Source organism: Cervus elaphus, chromosome 27 (assembly GCF_910594005.1).
Source record: "Cervus elaphus chromosome 27, mCerEla1.1, whole genome shotgun sequence".
NCBI lineage: Eukaryota > Metazoa > Chordata > Mammalia > Artiodactyla > Cervidae > Cervus > Cervus elaphus.
Window position 1 is genome coordinate 25,803,592 of NC_057841.1, and position 24,660 is coordinate 25,828,251.

At 39.8% G+C, this 24,660-nt stretch overlaps 1 protein-coding gene across 3 annotated transcripts in view; it reads right to left on the bottom strand.

The window, feature by feature from the left end:
• MAPRE2 (microtubule associated protein RP/EB family member 2) overlaps positions 1 to 24,660 on the bottom strand; it is a 177,996-nt gene that overhangs the window by 33,071 nt on the left and 120,265 nt on the right. For all 3 annotated transcript variants that reach the window (XM_043889425.1, XM_043889424.1, XM_043889423.1), the window contains 2 exons: positions 11,133 to 11,278; positions 8,199 to 8,412 (listed from right to left, as the gene is read on the bottom strand). In XM_043889425.1, the coding sequence (XP_043745360.1) occupies positions 8,199 to 8,412; positions 11,133 to 11,278 (360 nt within the window). The remainder of the gene's footprint in view (positions 1 to 8,198; positions 8,413 to 11,132; positions 11,279 to 24,660) is intronic.

Below are 24,660 nucleotides of genomic sequence, written 5' to 3' on the forward strand. Positions count from 1 at the left end.
AAAAATATGAAAAATAAATTTTTTCTCTTAATGTCTTTAAAATTCATATGACTACTTAAAGCAGCCCTGCCTAATAGGAGCCATGGAAGTAAACTGCTTCTAGTAGCCACATTAAAAAAATCTTGAAATTAACTTCTAATACATGTCGAAGATACACAATATATGCAAGTTATCACTTCTACCTGTAATCAATATAAAAATTATTAAGCTAGTTTTATATTTTTCCCATACCAAGTCTTCTAAATTCAGTATGCATTTTATACATACAGCACATTTCAATGCGGAATAAGCACACTGCAAGTGCTCAAAAGCCACTGTATAATACAGCACTGATTTAAAACAAAGGTTATAACATTGTCTTGTGGTGTTTATAATGTACGTATGTTTATAGTATAATATGTATGATAAGCAAAACAAAGAAGACTGGAGGGAAGGGTTGTCAGGCTTCCACATTTTACAGGAAATGGTATAAAGTACACTGAAAAGGCAAGAATATATATGGTAATCCTTAAAGCAACTACTGAAAAAAATTAATGCAAAGAGATACTGTTAAAAAGGCAATAGATAAAATAAGATGAAATACTAAAAAAAATTTTTTTAATTCAGAAGACAACAGGGAAAGAGAAACATAAACAAAACAGAGGGGACAAGTAGAAAACAAATGATAATACGGTAGCTCTAACTCCAGCCAAATCAATAAGGACATTAACAATGGACTGGACACTCCAATGTCCACAGACTACCAGAACGAACAGAAAATGCAAGACCCAATTACATGCTGTTTTTAAGAAACATACTTTAAATATCAAGACAAAGATAGGTGGAAATTTACTGTATGGAGAAAGATACACCAGCAAACAGTAAGCATAGAAAGTCGGAGTGGCTATATTATATCAGATAAAATAGACTTTAAAACAGAGGTATCTTTTACCAAAGATAAAGAGGGGCACCTCATAAAATACAAAGCTCAATTCATCAGGATGACTCAACAATCAGAAATTTCTATGAACCTAACCACAGAGCCCTAAACACAGGAAACAAAAATTGCTAGAATTAAAGAGCTGCTGCTGTTTAGTAGCTAAGTTGTGTCTGACTGTAAACCCATGGACTGTAGCCCTCCAGGCTCCTCTGTCCACGGGATTTCCCAGGCAAGAACACTGGAGTGGCTTGCCGTTTCCTCTTTCAGGGGATCTTCCCAACTCAGGGATTGAGCCCACATCTCTTGCATTGGTAGCTGAATTCTTTACCACTGAGCCACCTGGCAAGCCCAGAATTAAAAGGACACATGGATGACTCCATAATTAATGTTAATGCTCTCTGTAGCAATTGTGAGAACTTGATAACTACTAAAAAGAAAAAGCAGTAAAAACATAGATGATCTGAATAACACCATCTACTATCTTGATATTCTTATTTCTAAAACACCATACAACCAACAACTGCAGAATGCATATTCTTTTCAAGTGACAATGACCAAGACAGACCACCTTCTGGGCCAGAAAATCAAGATCAGAACAAGGATTTTAAAAAACCTCTGTAAACTGCTACATTTCACTGCTCCTCTTAAAACACATAAAACAAACTGTGGGAAAGTAAAAGCAACTCTTCTTTACCCAATGGTGATCGGTGATGCTTACTTAGATTACAGGTACTCAAAAAATATGCAAACATAGTTATGTAAATAAACACAATCACTTGTTAAGGTTGTATCAACAGCCTTCAAGAACCCCAAATTAAAGATAACTGAGAGTGAGAATATTCAAATACTCAATACAGTTTCTGAAAAATGCTGTTTGGATTTATTTACATCTCCATTTAGGAATTTAATTATGATCATTCAAATGCTTTATTCTATGTCTTACGTTGCTTCCTTTTTGAAATCACTTTTCTAGTATTTCCGTTTAATCTTATTTTGAGGCTGGAATGCTAAAGTCCCTAAGGAAAAGAGAAGGCTCAGAATCAATTTCCACAGCAACTCTAAATCCATCACACTATATTTGTATATGGGAGTTTGATTTAAGTACATTAATATATGTGGATTTGCAACATGTCTAAGCTGTGGTTGCTATAGGAACCGCAACTTCAAATTTCCTTTTAAGTTTAGTAAGTGCTCACACATAAAAACTGATCCCCCTGACAGATATCTCAAGTTGCAGATATGGCTCACAGCAATAAATTTATAAACATGACTCACGATGATATATGTACTTAATAGAGATCTGTCATTAAGAAAATGTGCATTTTAATACATGCTCCTAGTTGGTAGATCAAAAGCAATTCAAGATGCAATTTCTCAGGATGGAGATAGAATAAGACTTTGCCAGGCAGCCATTCATCCTTAGCAAAAGGCTGTGCCATGCTGAAGCTTTCTATAGCCTAGCTAAGTCACCCAAACACACACAGGCACCAACAGGCTCTACAGCTTCTCTGAATCCAGACTATCCTGTTGTCTGTACTGAAATGGCAAAAAAAAATCTGGCACATTCTCACAGAGACAGAACGTATGGAGCATCTGTAGTGCATCTATTTTGTACACAAGCAAATAACCTATGGTGCATGGGTGTATAAGTACTCTGTATGATGCAAAAACACCATTTCTTTCTTCCCATGTAGACAGTCCTTTCTTAAATATCAATGTGGATAATCCACCCCATGATCACTTTTCCAATTCTAACATGACCTCTTTGCCACGAGCCACAATGTGGTCCCCACATACTGCTCTTCATGTATGATAGTCAGGATCGGCACGTTAGCTTTAATATTAGCGTCAGTTCAGTTCAGTTCAGTTGCTCAGTCGTGTCCGACTCTTTGCGACCCCATGAATTGCAGCACACCAGGCCTCCCTGTTCATCACCAACTCCTGGAGTTTACTCAAATTCATGTCCATCGAGTCGGTGATGCCATCCAACCATCTCATCCTCTGTCGTCCCTTCTCCTCCTGCCCCCAATCCCTCCCAGCATCAGGGTCTTTTCCAATGAGTCAACTCTTCATATGAGGTGGCCAAAGTACTGGAGTTTCAGCTTCACCATCAGTCCTTCCAATGAACACCCAGGACTGATCTCCTTTAGGATGGAAGTGTTTAGAGAGAGATAAAGCCATTGCAAAATGGACCAAATATTTCAAAGCCAAAGTGAAAAAAAATAATTAAAGACCATTTCCTATTTTCAATTATACCAGACATTGTTTGTTTTCACTAATGCAGATAATTAAGAAATGACTGAGGCTTAGAGGTGGAAACAAATTACTTCCCAGTGTTACTAACCTGGCATCACTGTGAAATAACTCATGTAGGTAGGTGAACTTCCCAGACAGCTGGGGGCCCTCACCTCATCAAGCAGTTTAATTTGTCTTAATTTTTTTTTTCTTTTTGGTCACGCAGCACAGCGTGTGGGATCTCAGCTCCCTCATCAGGGACTGAACATGGGCCATGGTAGTGAAAGCCCAGAATCCCAACCATTAGGCCAGCAGGGAACTCCTTGTCTTACATTTTGGATGGACAAAATCAGACTTATGTACGAGAATGGCTTTGAATGGCTTTAGACAGGAGGCAGAGAGGCCAGTTTAGAGACTATAAACAGTTTATGGGAGAGATGATTATTAAGAGAAAATTAAAATCTTAAGAATTAGAATGGAACTCTGAGTGTTATCAACCAGTATATGCTGGTATCGTGTGGATCCTGAGGACGACTAAGACACATGGCACTCTGTGATTCAGCAATAAATATCTCAGGCTGCTGGACCACTGATAACATTTTGTTAAGTTTTTTTTTTTTGTCTCTTCTTTTACTGATATTCATACTTTCTATTGCTATCACTGTACCCCTTGCCCTAATAAGGTACAGCGAGGAAAGCTGAGCGCCAAAAAATTGATGCTTTTGAACTATGGTGTTGGGGAAGACTCTTGAGAGTCCCTTGGACTGCAAGGAGATCCAACTAGTCCATCCTAAAGGAGATCAGTCCTGGGTGTTCATTGGAAGGACTGATGCTGAAGCTGAAACTCCAATACTTTGGCTACCTCATGTGAGGAGTTGACTCATTGGAAAAGACCCTGATGCTGGGAGGGATTGGGGGCAGGAGGAGAAGGGGACGACAGAGGATGAGATGGCTGGATGGCATCACCGACTTGATGGGCATGAGTTTGTGTAAACTCCAGGAGTTGGTGATGGACAGGGAGGCCTGGCGTGCCGCAGTTCATGGGGTCACAAAGAGTCGGACACGACTGAGCGACTGAACTGAACTGAACTGAATGAGGTTCTGAGAAACCATACCCCCATGTTTGTTATAATTCTATCCAAATTTGCTCTTAAGAAAGAGCAAATAGTGTGGATCAAGAAATACAAATTTCCAGTTATAAAGTAAATAAGGCATGAGGTTATAAAACACAGCACAAGGAATATAGTCATGAATATTGTATTAACTTTGTATGGTTCAGATGGTAAGTAGAATCCCTGTGGTCATCACTTTGCAGTGTATACAAATGACAAGTCTCTATATTACACACCTGAAACTAATACAGTGTTGTATGTCAGTTTGAAAAAAAAACAAAAATCAAATAAATAAATGTAAAAGAAAGAGCAAATAGGCTCTGGGTAAGTATTCTAGGAACTCTCCCTTTCTAAAGTATATGAATTTGATAGCACAGATTCTATACCTATTCTGACTTTTAGAATATTCTGGCTTACAGTTTCTTGGCTGCTTTCCCAAGAGTTGGATACATGACCCCTGGGGGGGAAACGCACTCTCACTGTATTTATAGGCATCTTTCTCCTATGATAGCTTTTAAAACAATGTTCTACCTGTGATGGTGATGTATACATGTGACGTATACCCAGGCTATCATTTTTTCAGTGTAGTTTTACTACCCCACCGTGTCCAAGAGTCAGGACACGGTTCATAAAAATGGGGACGGCTGGTCTGACTCCTGGAAACATCCTTTCTCCTTGATTAGGACCAGAGAGATGAATGCAGTCAAGGCATCAGGAACATAAGCCTGAGGAATACTGCCTTCCCAAATATGAGAAACCAAGTTTATCATCTGTTTCCTGAGCTTTGTCACCCAAGAAGTTAAGCTCTGGAAACAATATTATTTCTCTTCCAGGTTCATGGACATTCTTTCTATCGAAATGGCACAAGGTTCTCTGTGGCTTTTGTGAAAGACAGATGAGGGAGTTCCTGGAAAGCAAGGCCAAGGCAGAACAAGGACAGTTCTTTTGGGGGGGAGGCGGGCGGGTAGGGGGTTGGTGCCAGTTTAAGGACACGTTATGATTGCAGAAGAAAAATGTTTTGAGGCCTGTCCAGGTCTACTGCTGAAAACTTGAAAAAGTAGCAGCTGTGTTTCAAGATGAATTGGTACGTCATTAGCAGTTGCAGAAAAAGGGCCGGAGGTCAGAGCAGCTCTTGGTTTTCACACGTCCTTGTCCCCCCAACTCCATCTGCCTGTGTCTCCCCGGCTCCGCGGGAGACATAGCACTCCCCTTCTCAATTCTGGTCCGAGAAGAATGACAGCCTCTGATCAAAGCTGAAGGCCAATTTAAACCACCGTACATTTTGGTTCCCCAGTTTCCCTGTGGCTCCATTTTTACCCAACCTCTTCCAGCACTTCTGTCCCCGCAAAAGGTAAACACATTCCCTTTCCTCTCCAAACCTCTTTCGATGGCCCTGACCCCATTTTTTTCCCTCCAGCCTCAGAGCCACACTCCACCAGTTTCCCCTCTTGGGTCCTACTATTCCTTCTCACAGAATCTTTCTTCCGTCTTATAAACCAGCTCCTTGTGCCTTGCCCGAAAAGCAAGCAAAATCAAATCCAGGACAGTATCATTCTCCCCCACAGTCTAACTTTCTAAAGCATCTGTCAGCTCTTCCCCATCAAAATGGGGGAACATACCATCACAATGTTTTTATTTTCCTCCACCTTTTTCCTGACCTTTTGGTGAAGGTAGAATCTCCTCTCCCCCCCATCACTTTGACAGCTGTGTATAACACCCTTGGTAAGCAGCTGCCATCGAGGTGGATGGACTCAGCATTTCAACAGACCAATTTTGCTCAAGGACAATTAATCACCTGCCAGGAGCCAGATTTCCTCAGCCTATTTTCAGGCTTCATCCCATCTGAGCTCTCTGCAATTAACACTCAGCGCTGTTGGTGGTCCCTCTTGCTAGAAATGTCCTACTCTGATATTGAGCTGTTTTTTCCCCTGAGATTCCCCTTTTCTCAGTTTCCTCTGGTTTTCTTCTTGCCCGTAAGTGTATGTATTCTCAAAGATCTGCGCTTCGTTTATTTATTTACGGCTGTATTGGGTCTTCATTGGTGCGGTGAGCAAGGGCTTCGCTGTGGTGCTCAGGTTTCCCATTGCGGGCTCAGACGGTAAAGCGATTGCCTACAATGAGGGAGACCCGGGTTTGATCTCTGGGTCAGGAAGATCCTCTGGAGAAGGCAATGGCAACCCACCCATTGCCACTGCCCACTCAGTATTTTTGCCTGGAAAATTCCATGGATGGAGGAGGGTGGTAGGCTACAGTCCACGGGGTTGGAAAGAGTCGGACACGACTGAGTGACTTCACTTCCATGTTTCTCTTGTTGCAGAGCACAGGCCTGGGCCCACGGGTTCTGTAGCTGTGGTGCACAGGCTTAGGTGCTTGGAGGCATGTGGGATCTTCCTGGACTAGGGATCGAATCCATGTCTCCTGCCCTGGCAGGTGGATTCTTAACCCACCAGGGAAGTCTCTTGTCTTTTTTTTTTTTTTTTTAAGCTTATTTAATTCTATGGCTTCAAAGTTGGGATTTTTATGCTGTCTCAATTTCCTTCCTCCAATTCCTTTAACCCATTCCTGGACCCATCACTCCACTAAGAGACCCCCAAGTTGAAACCTCCAACGGACTCTCCCAGTCCTCAGTGTACTTGACTCAACAGGTTTAGACACTAATAACTGTTCTGCTCCCCCGACACATTATTCCCTCATTTCTTTGCATCTTTCTGGCATCTTCCCTGCTCCCGGGTGAGTCCCTCTTTTTCTACCCAAACATTAGATGTTCAAGTTCCTCGGGGACTCCCCCTTTCTCACTCGGGAATAACTCCCAGCCTCAATTACCTGGATGTGGGAGACTCACCAATGTTTATCTCTAGCTGACACTTCCTTGAGTTTCAGATACCTGTATGCATTGTTTACTACTGCATGCGTGCATGCTCAGTTGCTAAGTTGTATCCACCTCTTTGTGACTCCATGGACTGTAGCCCACCAGGTTCCTCTGTCCATGGGATTTTCCAGGCAAGAATATTGGAGTGGGTTGCCATTTTCTTCTCTAGGAGATCTTCCCGACCCAGGGATTGAACCTGTGTCTCCTCCATCTCTTGAATTGGCATGCAGATTCTTTACCACTGAGCCATCTGGGAAGTCTTATTATAACCGTTTTGAATCATTCTGATTAGAGATTGGGCATAAATAAGGAATTTGTGTTCTGACAAAATGAAGGTTACTGAATTAACAAGTGTAAATGCTGGTTTTCAAATGGAAGCACACTGTTTCTGAGGATTTCATTGTATAACTGTCCAGTACCACAGTTGGTGTTTATAATAATGACCCTCATTTAACAGGAACACATTCTGCTTGGTAAAGTTTGTTTTTTTAAGGCAGGCATGTTTGTAACATATTTTAGAAAGATTTTTCTCTAGAAGAGTTAAAACATTTTTTAAAGTTCCAGGTATTAGTGACTTCACTTTTGGACAAAGTTGGCCAAGTGAGGTCTTGCTGAACATGGTCCCATAAACACTGGCACTGTCCACACAGGAGACAGGATGGATTTTTCATGAATTTCCTCTGAAGGATTATAGATGATGATCCACATTTAAAAGTGTTAGCAAGTTTATATTCTAGACTCTACTGGCAGCAATTAAACAATAAAAATATGTCAAAATCTAATCAGATTACTTGAAATTTCTCAAAAAAAAAAAAGAAGGAAAATGCAGCCTATCCCTGAAGTTGTATAGCTTCAGTGACACCAGTGAATAGCTCTGCCTTTTTAATAGTTTAAATCCTGATTGTCAGACTTATTACTAGGAAGATAAATGTGGTCAAACAGACAACAATAAAAATCATCCAGAGGTGTGAAAATACTGACTGCTGGGAAGAACCAGGCAAACACAGGAGGGCCTGAGGCATTTTCCAACACAAAAGTGACTCCAGAATGACACTTCCAGTACCTGCTGTGGGGGAGTTGGCATGGTGGGACTTCTTGGGCAGGTTGAAGATCTGTTCGCCGGGGTCGGGAGGAGGAATTGCGTCTTGCCCTTGTCGTGCCTCTACTGGGTCATACTCCTTCCCATCGTAGTTAGCATCGTAGAACTTCTTAAACCACTGGATAAAATCCAGGTTGTCCTGGAAACGCCCTTTCACTAGCTTCTCCACGGGAATTACCTGCAATATAAAAGCACTGGGTGAGTCACAATCCCCAGGCTGGTTTGTATTGAACACAACTGAAGAGCTCCCGAAACAGAACTATTCCCCTCTGTGTCTGCAATTCATGTCTATTGACCTCTCCCCTAGTATCTTAGCCAGTGGTATCCCAAAATTTATATAATTCTTCATTATACTAAAGAAAAATTAAAATGGTGTAGCTGATTCTCCTGGGATGTTTAATATATCTGAACAAACCATAAGGAAAATTAAAAGGTTGCAGCCAATTCTCCTGGAATATTTAACACATCTGAACAAACCTTCCAAAACAAGAAATACCCTGAGCTATCAAGAAGGGTGGAGCCTCTTCATAGAATGTATATTGCCAGAGCATCTCCCCCTAAAAACATCTGTGTCTGGGATGTTGTGCTGTTCCAACACACACAGCTCGATGGGTTTTCCTTATTTCTTTGTACCACTTGGTCCAGTTGTGTTAGAATAAGCTCTTAAACCGACTGTAACTATTAGAGAGTACCAATGAATAGGAACTCAAGTCAATGAAAACACATACTAATCTAATGGTTCTTCTGAAACAAAATGAGCTTTCATGGAACTTACTCACAATGTAGAGACACAAGCATAAAATAAAAGCAACTAACCACAATACAGGGCACAGTAATTCATGTGCTACACAGGAGCACAGTTAATGTTCCATGGGTAGGTGGGGGTGCAGAGGAAAGAAGAAACAGATTCAGGTGAGGGGAGTCACAGAAGGCCTCCAGGAGGAGAAGAGACTCAGCATTTATGTCAATTTCTGAGACGAAGCTAGCTTTTCATGGAATACTTTCCTATTGGTAACCCAAAAAGCCAATCAGTATTACCTTCAGAGGACTTTTCATTGTACTATTTATAAATATTTTCTATTAAAAATATTGTACTATTAAAAATAAACATTGTACTATTTATAAATATTTTGTAACTTTTGTTTATGCTAATACTGTGATTATTTTAGAAAGAGCCTTCTTGGAGCATAAGGGCCTTTCATTAACATGCTACTGTATTTTGCTTTCTGCCAAACATGAACACGTATCAACAGTTTTAGATGCTGCTGCATTAGCCAAAGCAGGCACTTGGTTCTGTTGACTTAATTTTGCATTTCCAATCAATATTAAAGTCCCGAGGTCATAAGTCCAAAATCAGAGGTGACAAGCAAATATCTGTACAGGTACTTCTCCTGTGCTGTCACAGGCTAGGGCCAACACGGACAGGGGCACTGTCTCTACACCAGGACCTTTGGGTAGAATCCTAGCATATTAAGCTGGAGAGGCCAACGAAGGTCATCAAGGTCACTGTCCCTCCAGTGACAGTACCAGAATTTTATCGTCAACATTCTTTTCCTTTTAATCTTCAACATTCTTACCAATGGCTAACCCGCTCTCTGTGTGAACACTTCTATGGATATGAAGCCCCAATTTTGTTACATGGCAAGTTCCATCAATAAACCCATGAATGGGTGTCTCTCTCCTTTTCGATCTACAAACACGTACACAGAAATGTACAGAGAAATGATGCTAATGAGGAAGGAGACCCTGCACAATTCTGTTTTTTTAACTTGCTATTTTATATTGAATTATAGTCGATTAACAAGGTTGTGATAGTTCCAGGTGCACTCTAAGCTCTAGTTTTGAATAAATACACAAGAAGCCAAGTTGCAAATTAACCACAGCAAAGGTAATAAACTTGAAAATGATTCAAGAGGTTGAAATGTGTAAGAGAATATATGTTTTGCAATAAAAATAATGAGAAGCCAAAATTTTCTTAATATTTTGATAAGAATGCTTTGATTATATGCTTTGAAGACACTAACTGCATTAAATAAAAAATATATACAGTTCAGCAAACTTTTCTGTTTTCTTTTAACCTCTCTTATAACCCAATATTTAACTTTTTATTTTCATAGCCTATTTATTACTATGCAAACAAAAGTTTTCCATTTCTCCCTTGCTTTTCTCTTTTTCCTTATTTAAAATTCATTTTTTTCCAACTTATTCCCTGCAAGAGCTATATCCTAAATAAAGACTATGACTTTAATATGTATATAAACTGAATGGGCTTCAGCAATAGTCCTTACGGGAGGAAAAAGGACTCTAGCCTAACTTCACTTGTATCACGCCAGGACAAAATTTTAAAGTTCAAAGCGGGTAAAAGAACATTTTATGGACAATGAGTGAGAATCTGAGTACATACACAGGACACTTGGGACGGGTAGTCCCTCACTTTAACTTCATAACCACAGGGACCAGGGTTCTGATCCCACTTTACAGATAGGTATACTCAAAGAATTTAAATAACTTCCTCAAGTCATGGTGCTAAGATTCAAAGCCATGCCATTTCTACGGGATTTCGTGATTTCTTTAAAGAAACAAAACGAATATGAAGAGCCACAGTGGCATCTGGCAAACATGAAAATTTCTCACCTGCATTGCTAATACAGAATAACAACATGTTAGCATTCATAATTTCTGTTAGAGTTTTTAGTTGAATGGCTACAAGTTTAGAAATCTCCTTAGATAAAAACCTCAACCAGGTATGAGAAGTGAGGGTTGTGCTTTATGCTGTATATACAAAACTCAGCCTACTGATATCAAGATATAGCCCCTTGAAATGTTTTTGGATTTTTGCACAAAAAGAAGTTTAAGCAAAGACAATGCATTTTACGGAGGTACAAATCTGTCTCCTACCTTATCAACATTCATTCGCTTGAACGATGCTTGCAGAAGCTTAAAATTGTGAATGTACTCATGCTCCAACTTTGCTTGAAATTTTACTTTCTTCAAACTAATGCAGCCTGGGAAGAGCATGTCCATGAACTGGCAGTAGGCCGCTCCTGAAAAGAGACAAGGACAGGACAGGTGTGAGTCCGAAGGCGCCACGTGTGACTGAGGGGCGCTGGGCAGGAGGGAGCCCCACGTCCTCAGCCCTCCTGCTGGGTGTGTTCCCCTCCTGACTGCACCCACACATCCTGGTCCACCACGGCTGGGTGTTGGAGGGTAGGGATGTGTCTGGATGCAGCTCCTCCACTTCCTCACCCCTAACCACTGTGGTACAGACGCTCTTCATGACAGCATCACCGGATTCCATCAAAAATGAAGAGAACTTCATTCTTTAACACATAAGGAAATCAGGGTAGGAACAACACTTCTTAGCTTCTCTCAGAAAAAAAGGAGCATATTTTTTCCTTCCATCGAGCTGCTACCAGCTCCAAATCATTAACATATATAAGAGAAAAACAGCCGAAAATGTCTACATGAGCAAACTACAGGAAATATGGAGCTCGGAAAAAGAATATGTATATGACGCCCAAGCTGTTTTACATCCATCCTGCAAAATGGCTGAAGTTAAACTGTTTAACTAAGCCATCTAATACCAAAAACAGTTGTGTACCGATTTAATTCCAGTCCAGAGCAATGGGGTTCCTATATTAACATGAAGGATGGAGACATGGAGACTCTGAAACTTACAGAAGTTCAGAATCATACCGTTTATGACTGAGAAATGAAAATAATAAGACATGTCCGATGAGTCCCCTGAGGAAACAGTCATAGAAAAAAGGGTTCATTAGTAAGTCTTTCATATACATCTGTATGTACATTTTTATGAAGAACTCTTAGATCATGACAATTTCAACTAGAAAACTGCAGAAAGATCACAAATATTGATTCAAATCTTCTTAACAGTAAAGGCTAAAAGCATTGAGTAAAAGAAATTCCGAGTCAGAAAGGTTATTTTTCTTTTACAAGTAGGAAAAGCAATTGAGTGGTGAGAATGGGAACAAACAGCCATTTATGAGTGCTCTTTGCTTCTGCACTTCTCCAGATCCTCAGTCTGTTTCTATAATATGCCAGTAATATGCCTTTTTGAACATAAAGGGCTCCCCTCCATCCACTGGTATCAAGGTTTTGTAAGAAGTCTTTTATTCTGTTTGAGAAACTCTCCCTTACATAGGAAGAGACCACTTGGTCTCTTATGTCAAACAGAGGCTGAGCATCCTTTACTGAGATAGGAATCCAAGAAAAGAGGGAAGCAGAAAATGTTAGTCAATTAGTCGTGTCCAGCTCTTTGCGGTCCCATGGACTAGCCCACCAAGCTCCTCTGTCCATGGGACTTTCCAGGCTAGATACTGGAGTGGGTTGCCATTCCCTTCTCCAGGGGACCTTCCGGACCCAGGGATCGAACCCAGGTCTCCTGCATCACAGGCAGATTCTTTATCATCTGGGCCACCAGGGAAGCCCTATCAAGGATCTAGGGGCTGCTAAAGACAAAACGGTGAGGCAACTCATTATGTGTAGGTAAGACTATAAGGTGATACAATAGAGACCACAGTAAGTTATCACCTCCAGAATCTTTACATCTGTGATGCCTCCTTTAGACGCCAATACCCTGAGTACAAAACTGGGATTTTGTAGTCAAGCAGATGGGTTCTCTTAAAAACAAAAGAACGTAAAACAAACCCAAACAAAATACACTGGAAGAAATAAGCACCATGACCCTGGGGGGTGTTCTTACAGCTGTCATCCATTATCCGGCTCTTCCTCTTGACATGCCACCAGATGGAGCCAATACCAATAGCCACTCAACCTGATTTTTATAGAAAAGGGGATGTCTAAACCCAAGTGTCTCATTACCTGCCATTTAAAGAGTTATTTTCACTTCTGTAGTGTTCAACATAAAGTTTACTTATGGAGACACCAGTATCTATGCATTCTTACAAACCTACCAAGCAAATCACTCATTTTCCAAATTCGAAAAGTAATAGCAGCTTTTGAGGAAAAAAAGAAACAACTTGCATATAGAGTGTGAAGCAAGGAACGAAAAATCACCTCCATCATCCAGAGAAAACCACTGTTAATACTCTGGCACAAACCATTCTTATTTTTTTTTTTAATTTAACAGACCGTGATTCCTTTTCCAGATCATTAAATATTCTCTACTGACATTTTTAATGGCCTTCTGATTTTTATATCATGCTTAGCAACTTTCCCAAGCCAAGATTACATAAATATGCATGTGTATTTTCTTTAAGTACTTTTATGGTCTCAACTTTTACATTTACATTCTGAATCCATGTGGAATTTATTTCGGTCTATGATGTAAAGGATGGTTCTAATTTTAGTTATTCCAAATGTTAGTGAAAATGGCATTTTTGGCTCCCCAGCAATTGGACGCCTTCCCATCTGACTTGATGCAACAGGACCCTGCCTCCCACCACAGCACCGAAGGTGGGCGGACAGTCCTTTCCCCACACCCAGCTTGTGACTTAGGCTCTGTCTTTGGATGCTCTTGCCTGGGTTTCTGAATCTTGAGGGGGTGAGTGAAACATGCAGGGACCATTAGAATTTGGTCATGGTGGCCGCGGTGGGATCTAGCAGAAGCTGGAGCAGCCCATCATCATTCTGACCATCCCAGGCCAGTGGCTTGAGCAAGGCTCTCTTTCTAGTTTCTTAGCATCTTTTGCTTGCTGTCATCTTCTGAGCTTGGTTTCCCCAATGACCCTGAGCTGCCCAGTACCGTTTCTGTAAATCTGTCTCTGCTTCAACTTGCCACAATTATTTTCTGCTATTTTCCAACCCCAAATGCTGACTGATAAAGTTAGGGAGGTGTTGAGCACCACTGTTTCATAAATAATCTATCCTTTTCCCACTGAGGAATAACTGTTTTTACTCTCTATGACTTTTCTAATACATGCTCTTAGAGTCTTTTCTTAGTTTTTTTTTTTTTTTGGGGGGGGGTGAGGTTCTGTCCCTGTGATAGTTGCACACTCTTCCTGGTGGCTCAGTGGTAAAGAGTCCTGCCAATCTGCCTGCCAATGCAGGAGACCTGAGTTTGATCCTTGGGTTGGAAAGATCCCCTGGAGAAGGAAATTCCCAGTATTCATGTCTGGGAAATCCCATGGACAGAGCCAGGGGTTACAGTCTGTGGGGTCACAAGAGAGTCAGACGTGACTTAGTGACTAAACAACAGCAATCACAAGTATTACTACATGTAGAATAATTTCTCCTCTCCCTTTCCTCAAAAATTTCTCAAATTTTTATGCATTTATTCTATAATATTTTTGAATTTGTCATTCACAGCACAAAGAAAATAGATTTTCTTTTTTCTTTTCTTTTTTTTAGATTTTCTTTTAAAAGCAGTCATTTACTATGTAGTGACAGAGCTTTATTGAAATATAATTCATACACCATGAAGTTCAATCTTCTAAAGTTTATAATCCAGAGGTTTTTAATACAGTCACAGAATCATGCCTCTATCACCACTTTCTAATTCCAGAAGGTTTTCAAGATTTTCACTGGCCAAAAAAACCCCAGTCATGTTAGCTGCCACTCTTGACTCTCTCCTCCCCCAAGGCCATGGTAATTAAGCACTAAATCGGTTTTCGGTTGCTATGGACTTGCTTACTCTGGACATTTCATATAAATGGAATCACAAAGTATGTGGCCTTTGTATCTGGTTTCACGCACTTAGCAAAATCTTTCCCAGGTTCATCCAGGTTGTGGCATGTGTCAGAACGTCATGTTCTTTTTTTATGGCTGAATAATACTCCATTGTATGAATACAACATATTTTATTGATTCAATCATCAGCTGATCAACATTTGAGTTGTTTTCACTTTGGGGTTATTATGAACAATGTTGCTACAAACACTCATCTACAAGATTTTGCATGAACATAAGTTTTCAATTCTCCTGAGATATACCTAAGAGTGGAAAAGGGCGCCTTTGTGTTTAACATTTTGAAACACAACCAGACTGTTTTCCAAAGCAGGTGCTCCATTTCACAATCCCACCAGCAATGTATGAGGGTTCCAGGTTCTCCAGATCTTCACCAACATTTACTGTCTTTTTGATTCTAGTCATCCTAGTGCATGTATATTTTTTATTTCCCTAAAGACAAATGATGTTAAACATCTCTTCCACATGCTTTTTGATTATTTTTATATCTTCTTTGGAGAAATGTTTATGCAAATCCTTTGCAGGGGGCAGGGTTAGTTGCTCAGTCATGTCCAACTCTTTGAGACCCCATGGACTGTAGCCCACTGGACTCCTCTGTCCATGGAGTTTTCCATGCAAGAATACTGGAGTAGGTTGCCATTTCCTTCTCCAATGTCAATCCCTCGCTCATTTTTAAATGAGGTTAAATGTCTTCTTATTGGTGAAGTGAAGAGTTTTGCTACATTTCAGAAACAAGTCTTTTATCAGATATTTGCTTTGCAAATATTTTTTACTGTGAATTGTCTTTTTCTTCCTTTTTAAAAAAATATTTATTTATGCTGCACCAGGTCTTAGTTGGGACACACAGGATCCAGTGGGATCTTCGATCCTTGTTTTAACATGCAGGATCTTTAGTTGTGGTATGGAAAATCTTTAGTTGTGGCATGTGGGATCTAGTTCCCTGATCAGGGATTGAACCTGGGCCCCCTGCATTAGGACTGCAAAGTCTTAGCACTGAACCGTCAAGGGAAGTCCCTGATTGTCTTTTTCTTGATGATATCCTTTGAAGCACAAAATTTTTTAACTTTGATGAAGCACAATTCATCCATTGTTTCTTTTGGTAATTACTTGGTTTCTGTCATATCTAAGAAACCACTGCTTAATCCAAATGCATAATGATTTCACTAACTTCTCTTCTAAAAGATGTTTAGTTTTAGTTCTTACATTTAGGTCAATGATGCATTTTCAATTATTTCTTCTATACACTGTGCAGTTTGGATCCAAATGTCATTATTTTGTACATGATCATTCAGCTATCCCAGCACCATTTAATTATCTTGGCACTCTTGTTGAAATCAATTAATTATATATATATGTGTATACACACACACACACATGGTTTATTCCTGAGCTTTCAATTCTATTCCATCTATATACCTATCCTTGGGCCAGTAACACTATCCTGACTACTACAGGTCTGTAATCAGTTTCCAAATCAAAATAGAAGTCTTCAAACTTTGTTTTTCCTTTTCAAGATTCCTTCAGCTATTCTGGGTTCCATGAATTTACCTATTAATCTTAGAATCAGCTCAATTCCTGTAAAAAGGTAGTTGAGACTGTGACAGGGACGTAACTGAATCGAAAGATTAATTTGGGGAGCAGTACCATCTTAACAACATTAGGCTTTCCAATCCACAAATAGGAGATGTCTTTCCACTTAAGTTCCTCCAATGATGTTTCAAAGTTTTTGGTGTATGTCTTCCAATTCTTCGTTAAATTTCTTCCTATTGTAATCTCTTTAATGCTATTTTACATGGAACTGTACTCTCAATTTTATTTTCAGATAACACTCCTAAGGTTGATTTTGGGATACTGATCTTGCATCCTTCAATCCTGCTTATTTGTTTTAATAGTTTTTTGTTGGCTCCTTAGGATTTTCTACATATAAGATCATGACTCTAGTTTTAACTTCTTTCTTTCCAAGCTCAATACCTCATTTCTTTTTCTTTCCCAACTGGCCTGGCTGGAACCTCTAGAAAAATGTTGAATAAATGTGCTAAGAGTGGACTTCCTGTCTTATTCTTGGTCTTTGGGGGGGAAGCAACTAGTTATTCACTCTAAGTATGATAACCTTTGCAACCCTATGGGCTGTAGCCTGCCAGTCTCCTCTGCCCATGGGATCTCCCAGGCAAGAACACTGGAGTGGGTTGCCATGCCCTCCTCCAGGGAATCTTCCCAACCCAGGGATTGAACTTTCATCTTTTATGTCTCCTGCATTGGCAGGCAGGTTCTTAACCACGAGCACCACCTGGGAAGCCCAAATATAATAATAACCATGGGTTTTTCATAAATGACATTATCAGATTGAAAAGTTCCTTTCTATTCCTAGTTTTAGTGATTTTTAATCATAAAAGGGTATTAAATTTTGTCAAATTCCTTTTTTAATATTCACTGAGACTATCATGTGGCTTTTGTCCTTTATTAATACTGAGTACAACACTGCTTTTCATATGTTAAGACAACCTTGCATTAACCCCATTTGATCCTAGTATATAATCCTTTTTGTTTGTTGCTGGATTTATTCTGCTAGTATTTGTTGAGGATTTTTGTGTCTTTATTCGTAAGAGATACTGGTCTATAGTTTTTGTGTGATATCTTTTTTTGTTGTTTGTTTTGGTATCAGGGTGATACTAACCTCAGAGAATGAATTGTAAAGCATTCCCTCTCTTTTATTTTTTGGAACAGTTTTTAAACAATTGGTGTTCGATTTTCTTTAAATGTTGGTAGAATTGAATGTTAAGTTATTTGGGTCTGGGTTTTTATTTGTGGAAATTATTTCTTTTTTAATTGCAAATGCAATCTCTTGTTACATAGGACTATTCACAATTTCTATTTTTTAAGTTTTAGTAGTTTATGTCTTTTTAGGTTATTTGTCCATTTTATCTAGATTGAAAATTACTGCTTTTAAACATTTACTTTTATTGCTATAGCTATTATTCATGAGTTCTAATAAATTTTCAGTTAGTTCTCTGAGGTTTTATCAGGAGAAATCAATGCATAAAATAATGCATTTGTTGTACCATGTATATATGTATATATACATAAAGTATACAAAAAATATGTATCAACTACCTTTTCAACTACCATGGAGATAACAAAAATGTTTTCCTCCTTTGATTAACATTAAATTTCTTCAGTCATCATCATTGATTTCCTAATGTTGAATCATCTTTGCATTCTTGAACTAAGTCCTACTTGGTGGTGTCCACAAAGTTTTCATTACAGTGCTGGCTTAGATTCACAAACTCTTAAATGAGATTGTGTGCAACATTTTTTGTATGGTTTTGTCTTCTTTTCTTATGGTTCTTTTAAGTTTAAAGAAATAACTTAAAACTATGGGAAACCATCCACATTTTTGAGGGTCTAAAAGCTTGAGCACTAAAGTTAAAAAAAAAAAAAAAATCTGGTTAGAATCCTTATTGCACATCAGCTACCGGTACGTCCTGGGCTTTTCACACCTTCCCTACTCATTCATTTCACCTGAACAGCAAAGAAGCTGACTAATTTCTTCAATAAACAATGAATTAAAGGGTGGATTACATTAGCATTTGCAGTAAGCTCAAGTTATGTTATATGATCATTTAGGTATAACATTGTATGTCATTTTCTAGAGTCAATGGAGGCCCTGAGAATTTAAAAAAAATATATCTTACTGACTTCGAAAATGTTGCTAAAGAATTGTTGCTACTGCCTCTGGGTATGCCCATTTGGATATTTTCCACTTCATTCCTCAAATCTCTAGTGTTTAAAAGAGACATCATGAAAAGGATACCTTGATATTAACTGTTGCTACTAAGAAGATCATCAGTGGTTCTTGTGGGGCAGAAATCCACACTCAGGCATATCTTAAACAAGGCTGTCATGTTCTGACTCCCATCAAAGGGCACCCCTCCATCTGTGCTCTGGCTCCCATCTCCCCTCACCTTCTCATGGATGTCACTACTGCAACTTTCCTCACTCTCCTGCAATGTCAATTTCTCTCCATGTGGTCTTCATTGTTGGTTTTTTTTATGTGGACCATTTTTAACTCATGTCCAACTCTTGTGACCCCAAGGACAGTAGTCCCCCAGGCTCCTCTGTCCATGGGATTCTCCAGGCAAGAATGCTGGAGTAGGTTGCCATTCCCTCCTGACCCAGGGGTCGAACCCGGGTCTCCTGCATTGCAGGCAGATTCCTTACCAACTGAGCTATGTCTTTACTGAATTTGTTACAAAATTGCTTCTGTTGTATGTGTTGATTTTTTGGCCCTGAGGCACCTGGGCTCTTAGCTCTCCAAGCAGAGATTGAATTCACACCCTCTTCACTGGAAGGTGAAGTCCTACACTAGAGCGCCAGCAAAGTCCCCTGACTTTTCTTAACATGTGCAAACATGCTCTGCTGTCATATGATTTTGACAAAATAAGATTTTAAAAACCTCCTTAACTCCATATAATCTGTTAGTTTGTTGTTGTTTAGTCCCTAAGCTGTGTCCAACTCTTTTGCGATCCCATGAACTGCAGCTTGCCAAGCTCCTCTGTCCATGGGATTTCCCAGGCAAGATACTGACGTGTATTGCCATTTCCATCCATTTCCATCTCCATGGGATCTTCCCTACCCAGGGATCGAACCCGTGTCTCCTGCATTGCGGGCAGATTCTTTACCACTGAGCCACCAGGGAAGCCCCAATCTTTTAGCTACTATGCCATTTATTTCCTCCTATACACGGCAAAACTTGACAAAACTGTCTTTATTTTCAATGTTTACTCTACCACTCAAACCAATTCAATTGTCTTCCAATCTTACTATAGAGGTTACCAAGGTTATCAATAATCTCTCTGTTACTGAGTCAAATAGTCACCTTTTTTTCTTCATCCAGCTCAACCTCTGAACAGTACTGGGTTCTGGTGACCAGTACCTCCATCTTCAAAGTCTGCATTTTGTTCCTTAATTAGACAAAACAGGTACCAACTAACTTGAAAATCGAGGAATTGCTGCCATTGTCCTAAAAGTCTAGCCAGCCACAGTTTAGGATGTTGCTCACCTCATTGACAGGTGTAGAGATTTGGGGTCATTTCATTCATCCCACAATAATGTGGCCTACATTTCACACAGATCCCACTTTCATCAGATGATGCCAAGGTTGCCATGATTCATGTACCGCCCCTTGCTAAGGATACACCCGTGGTTCCTGTGAAACCATTACAAAATTCAAACTCCTTCCCTGCCGGAAGGGCCCTGTGACCAGGCCTCTGTCCACCGCTCCCTGGAAGCTCCGTTCACACTGGCTTCCTTGTTACTCCCCGTTCTTGCTATTCATAGCAAGGCTTAGAGGTCACCTCCTCAGAGGCCGTCCCTGACCACAGCAACTGAGGTGACCCCTGCGTTACTCGGCCACCTCATTTAGTTTTATGTCTGGGATTTTATGGTTAACTCATCCGTTGGTTTGTGGACTGCAGGTTTCAAGAGAGTCTGCACTTTAATCTGGCTGGGTCCGCTCTGTATCCAAGCCTTTAATGTGGTACCTTGCACGGTAGGAGCATCAGTAAACATCTGGTTAATGAATGAGGGTTTACAGGTTGTAGCAGCTGAACCACAACAAGGGCTGGTAAACAATAAAATTCTAATGTTACCAAAGTCCTGGATAAGAGGCATTACTGGAAGAGTTGCTATCTATTTTTTTAAGAATTGATGGGGTAGAAATACATTAAAGACAAAACAAAAACCTAACCAAAACAAGAGCTACTCTGGAAATCAGTCTTCAGAAAAGTGAAAAATAAGCTTTAAAAGGCTAAATACTAGCTATCACACCAAGGTAAAAGCAATACAAATTATAGGATGTTGTGCTTACCAAGACATTAATTATGATGGGCTATGCTCTAAGCCCATTGGCTCAAGGTGCTACTGCAGTTTTATGAAGGTCAATGAGATTCTGGAAATAATCAGGAAAAAAGCAGAAAAAAGGAAAATATTCTGCCTTTGTACAGTGCCATGCTATGCCTGCGCTTATAGCCCTGAGGATAATTTCAGTTGCAATATATCAAAAGTGACATAATGGAGCTGAAAAATTGGGGGACAGGAATTCAAAATGAACAGCTGGGGCACGGTATGAAGGCAGAACTCAAGAATGAATATTCAGACTCAAAAGACTTGAGGATGTATGATTTAGGTCTATGAAATCATGAACAGCATGAGAAGACAATCTCATTTTTACCAGATCCCATCCCAGCACCCCAGCAGAAGAATATCAGAATAAACTGACATTTTTTTAAAAGGAAAGTTTCAGATAACAAAAGAGAAAGGAGATAGTACTCAACAAGTTTATGGGTTGTATTATGCCAAGAAATAGACAAAAGGAAAACACCTACATTTGTGTAAAATCTGTAAAGCGTTCCTATCTATTCAAAACCTTCTGAATCCCACGGAAGTAAGTATTTTAAATTATCATCACCCTATTTTATAGACTTGGGAACAGGTTCAGAAAGTCATTCTGCTACCAAAAGTAACACAAGAGGAATTTACACTCTGTTGTGAACTCCAATTAAAAAGTTTTTTTTCTTCTCCTTCTCTAAGCTGCTTCCAAGATTTATAAAATTTAAAGGTTCAAAGAGAGCTTAGAAAACTTGCTAGATTATAATTTTATAAGGAGTCACAAAGGAAAGAGAACATACGAACCTTTCAGACTGATGGGAGCGGTGTCAGCCATTTCCTCCTCATAGGAGGATCTTGGGCTGGACAGAGAGCTCATTAATCTGCCCCAGAGTCATGATTTTATATTTTAGCATACATACTCCTAATAACTTTATTTAACGTATATAGGGTATATATATATGTGTGTGTATGTGTATATATAAAGCATATCCTCTCCCAATAATATATTACTATTCACTTTTCTGCACACCTGTAACACAACACTGTAAGTCAACTATTATACAACAAAAATTAAAATAAATAAATAAATTTCTATAGTCCTTGAAAAAAAATAATACATTACTGCTGTCAAGATTTCACAGTACTTTCCCAGAAATGGGACACAATCTGTGGAGAAGACATCAAGCTATATTTGGTTTGGCCATGAACGGCTACTCAAATTGCCCATCTGATTTTCTCCCAGGCCAGGGAACCCTTCTACAGAAAAGCCTATGTCACTGAGGTATTCATTTATCACTTTGCATAATCTTACTTGGTACCAATAAAGGGTCAGAAGCAAAAAGATGACATCTATTTAATGGACACATCTGTGCAATTATACCTTTAATTACAGAAATCATACAACTTTTTAAAAAAGCTTATTTTCTCAAATTACTATCAGTGAAGACAGAGGAGGGGGTGGGAAGGATAGAAAACCAGACTACTGGTCCTTGGAGCAAAGCCTCGATCATCCTGAATGGACTGTGACATGTCATCACACCCTTCTAAGTCAACAGTATTCCTAGCTGCAAAATGTCTGGTCTGGACAGATCTCTAAGCCCTAAAATGAGATGATTCTCTAATTCGCAGTCCATCACCAACTTGTCTTTTAAGGGACACTTGATATTTCTGCTAATTAGGAGACAACAATGTGTTTCATCCTCATATGACTAAGACTTTTGCCAGCGTGCCTGCTTGTAGCCATCGCCATCTTTTGCTCGGTTGCTATGGGAGACAGGAGTATGTAGCTGCATCTGCAGGATGCTCTCAGGAGCACCCACTCATGTCCTTCCCACCCAGGTACCCTTCTTTGAGCTCTTGATACTGATACACTCAGCAACATAATCATACTTTCTGTCATCTTCGGCAGCTGACTATTAAGTATCTTTCCCATTAGAATACTGCTTTTATACAATAATCACAAAATCATTCCCACTCTGTTTTTGCATTCAGCCCATCTTTCCTTGAACTGATCTCACCGCAGAACTGCATCGGTTACCAAAGCCCAAACCTCATGCTGGAGGCAGTATTCCCTTTGGGAAATCGGGGCTTCCTAATGAGCAAAGCGAGGCTGCAAAACACAGGGTTACAGATTTCCATCACATCAGCAGAAACCACGCGACCTACACAAACACAAGGCTTGAAGACTTTAATGGCAACTATGACACAATGCTTTGAAACGTGAACATTTTAAAGGAATTTAAAGTTCCCAACTTCTACTCCATTTTTCTAATCCAACAAAAATGTGCTGAAATTGGTAGCAGCCCCATGCTGTTTTCACAGGCATCTTTCGCATTCCTGGCATGAGCAGCAGCTTCATAGCTTCAGTTACACAGTATTATTTAACTTGGTGAAAGTGACCTTAGGACACTGTCTACTTCACCTGTCCAGAATCACAGATTCACAAATAGAGATCTGGAATTGAGAAACTTGGTTTCAACTGAGTTCAAGCCCTGGAATTCTCAGGGTCCTCAACTGAGCTTCCTGCTTCTTCCTTCGGCTTGGAGTTATGTCAGAAACTTTTAATTCATATTTTAAATGAGTCTCAAAGACAGATAGCTTTCAAACCGATTCCTTGAAGAGGAAAAGGAGTTGGAACCAGCAGGAAGACTTCATCTCCTGCAGACATAGATGGAGAAAGCTTCTGTGACTTATACTCGATACTAAAAGCACTCCATCCATGCCCTTCTCCCACTCAGGAAGCTGTCAAAGGATATTTTCATCTTTCTTTTATAGAAAAAGAAATAAGCTAGCAATCATCATGCCAACAGATGGATTTTTAAGAGTATCATCAGATATATTAAAAATCCTTGTCAAACCATGTCATTGGGCTTTCATCTGATACATGTCCTCAAGTTTTACTGATTCCTATGATATAAAACCTTTTTAAGAATCTTACAAGGCTGCGGCAAATTACAGTTAAAGATACCAAAGCTCTCTGTTCACAACCTGCCTTCAAAAACCAGGAGTCTTTTTTATAAAGTAAGTGTTGTATTAGTCGCTAGGTCGTGTCCAACTCTTTGTGACCCCATGGACGGTAGCCCGCCAGGCTCCTCTGTCCATGGGATTCTCCAGGCAAAGACACTGGAGTGGGTAGCTATTCTCTTCTCCAGGGGATCTTCCCGACCCAGGGATCAAACCTGGGTCTCCTGTGTTGCAGGCAGATTCACTGTCTGAGCCACCAGGTAAGCCCCCCAAGATCAATGCAGTGAGTTGATTTAAAAGTGGTTGTTCATCAAAAAATCATGGAAGACTGAAGACTGTTTTCTTTCTACAGTAGGAAATTTCAATACAGTAAAAATCTACATTGGGCTTCCCAGGTGGCGCTAGTGGTAAAGAATCCGCCTGCCAATTCAGGAGACTCAAGTTCAATCCCTGAGTTGGGAAGAAGCCCTGGAATAGGAAATGGTTACCCACTCCAGTATTCTTGTCTGGAAAATCCCACGGACAGAGGAGCCTGGCGGGCTATACTCCATGGGGTCCCAAAGAGTCGGCACAAAAGAGCCCCTGAGCACAGCACAAAAATCTACACACCAAATAGCCCTTGATTAAGATTAAGGTACCAATATTTGTATTTAAAAGTATATTTTAGAGAAATAATTAGATTATGACAGATAGAAACATGTAATACTCAGAACAGAGCTAGTATTTTAAGAGTGGTAAAATAAAATCATGAAAATAATTTTCACAGACATGAACTGTAATTCTGAGTTGCAAACTGGATGCAAAGAACACTAAAGTCTAACTGGACCGTTTCCAGTTGTTTTGTTCAATGAAATCATAATTACCCTGCAACTTAGCATCTTGCAGTTGAATGCCTTAGGGAAAAACACAA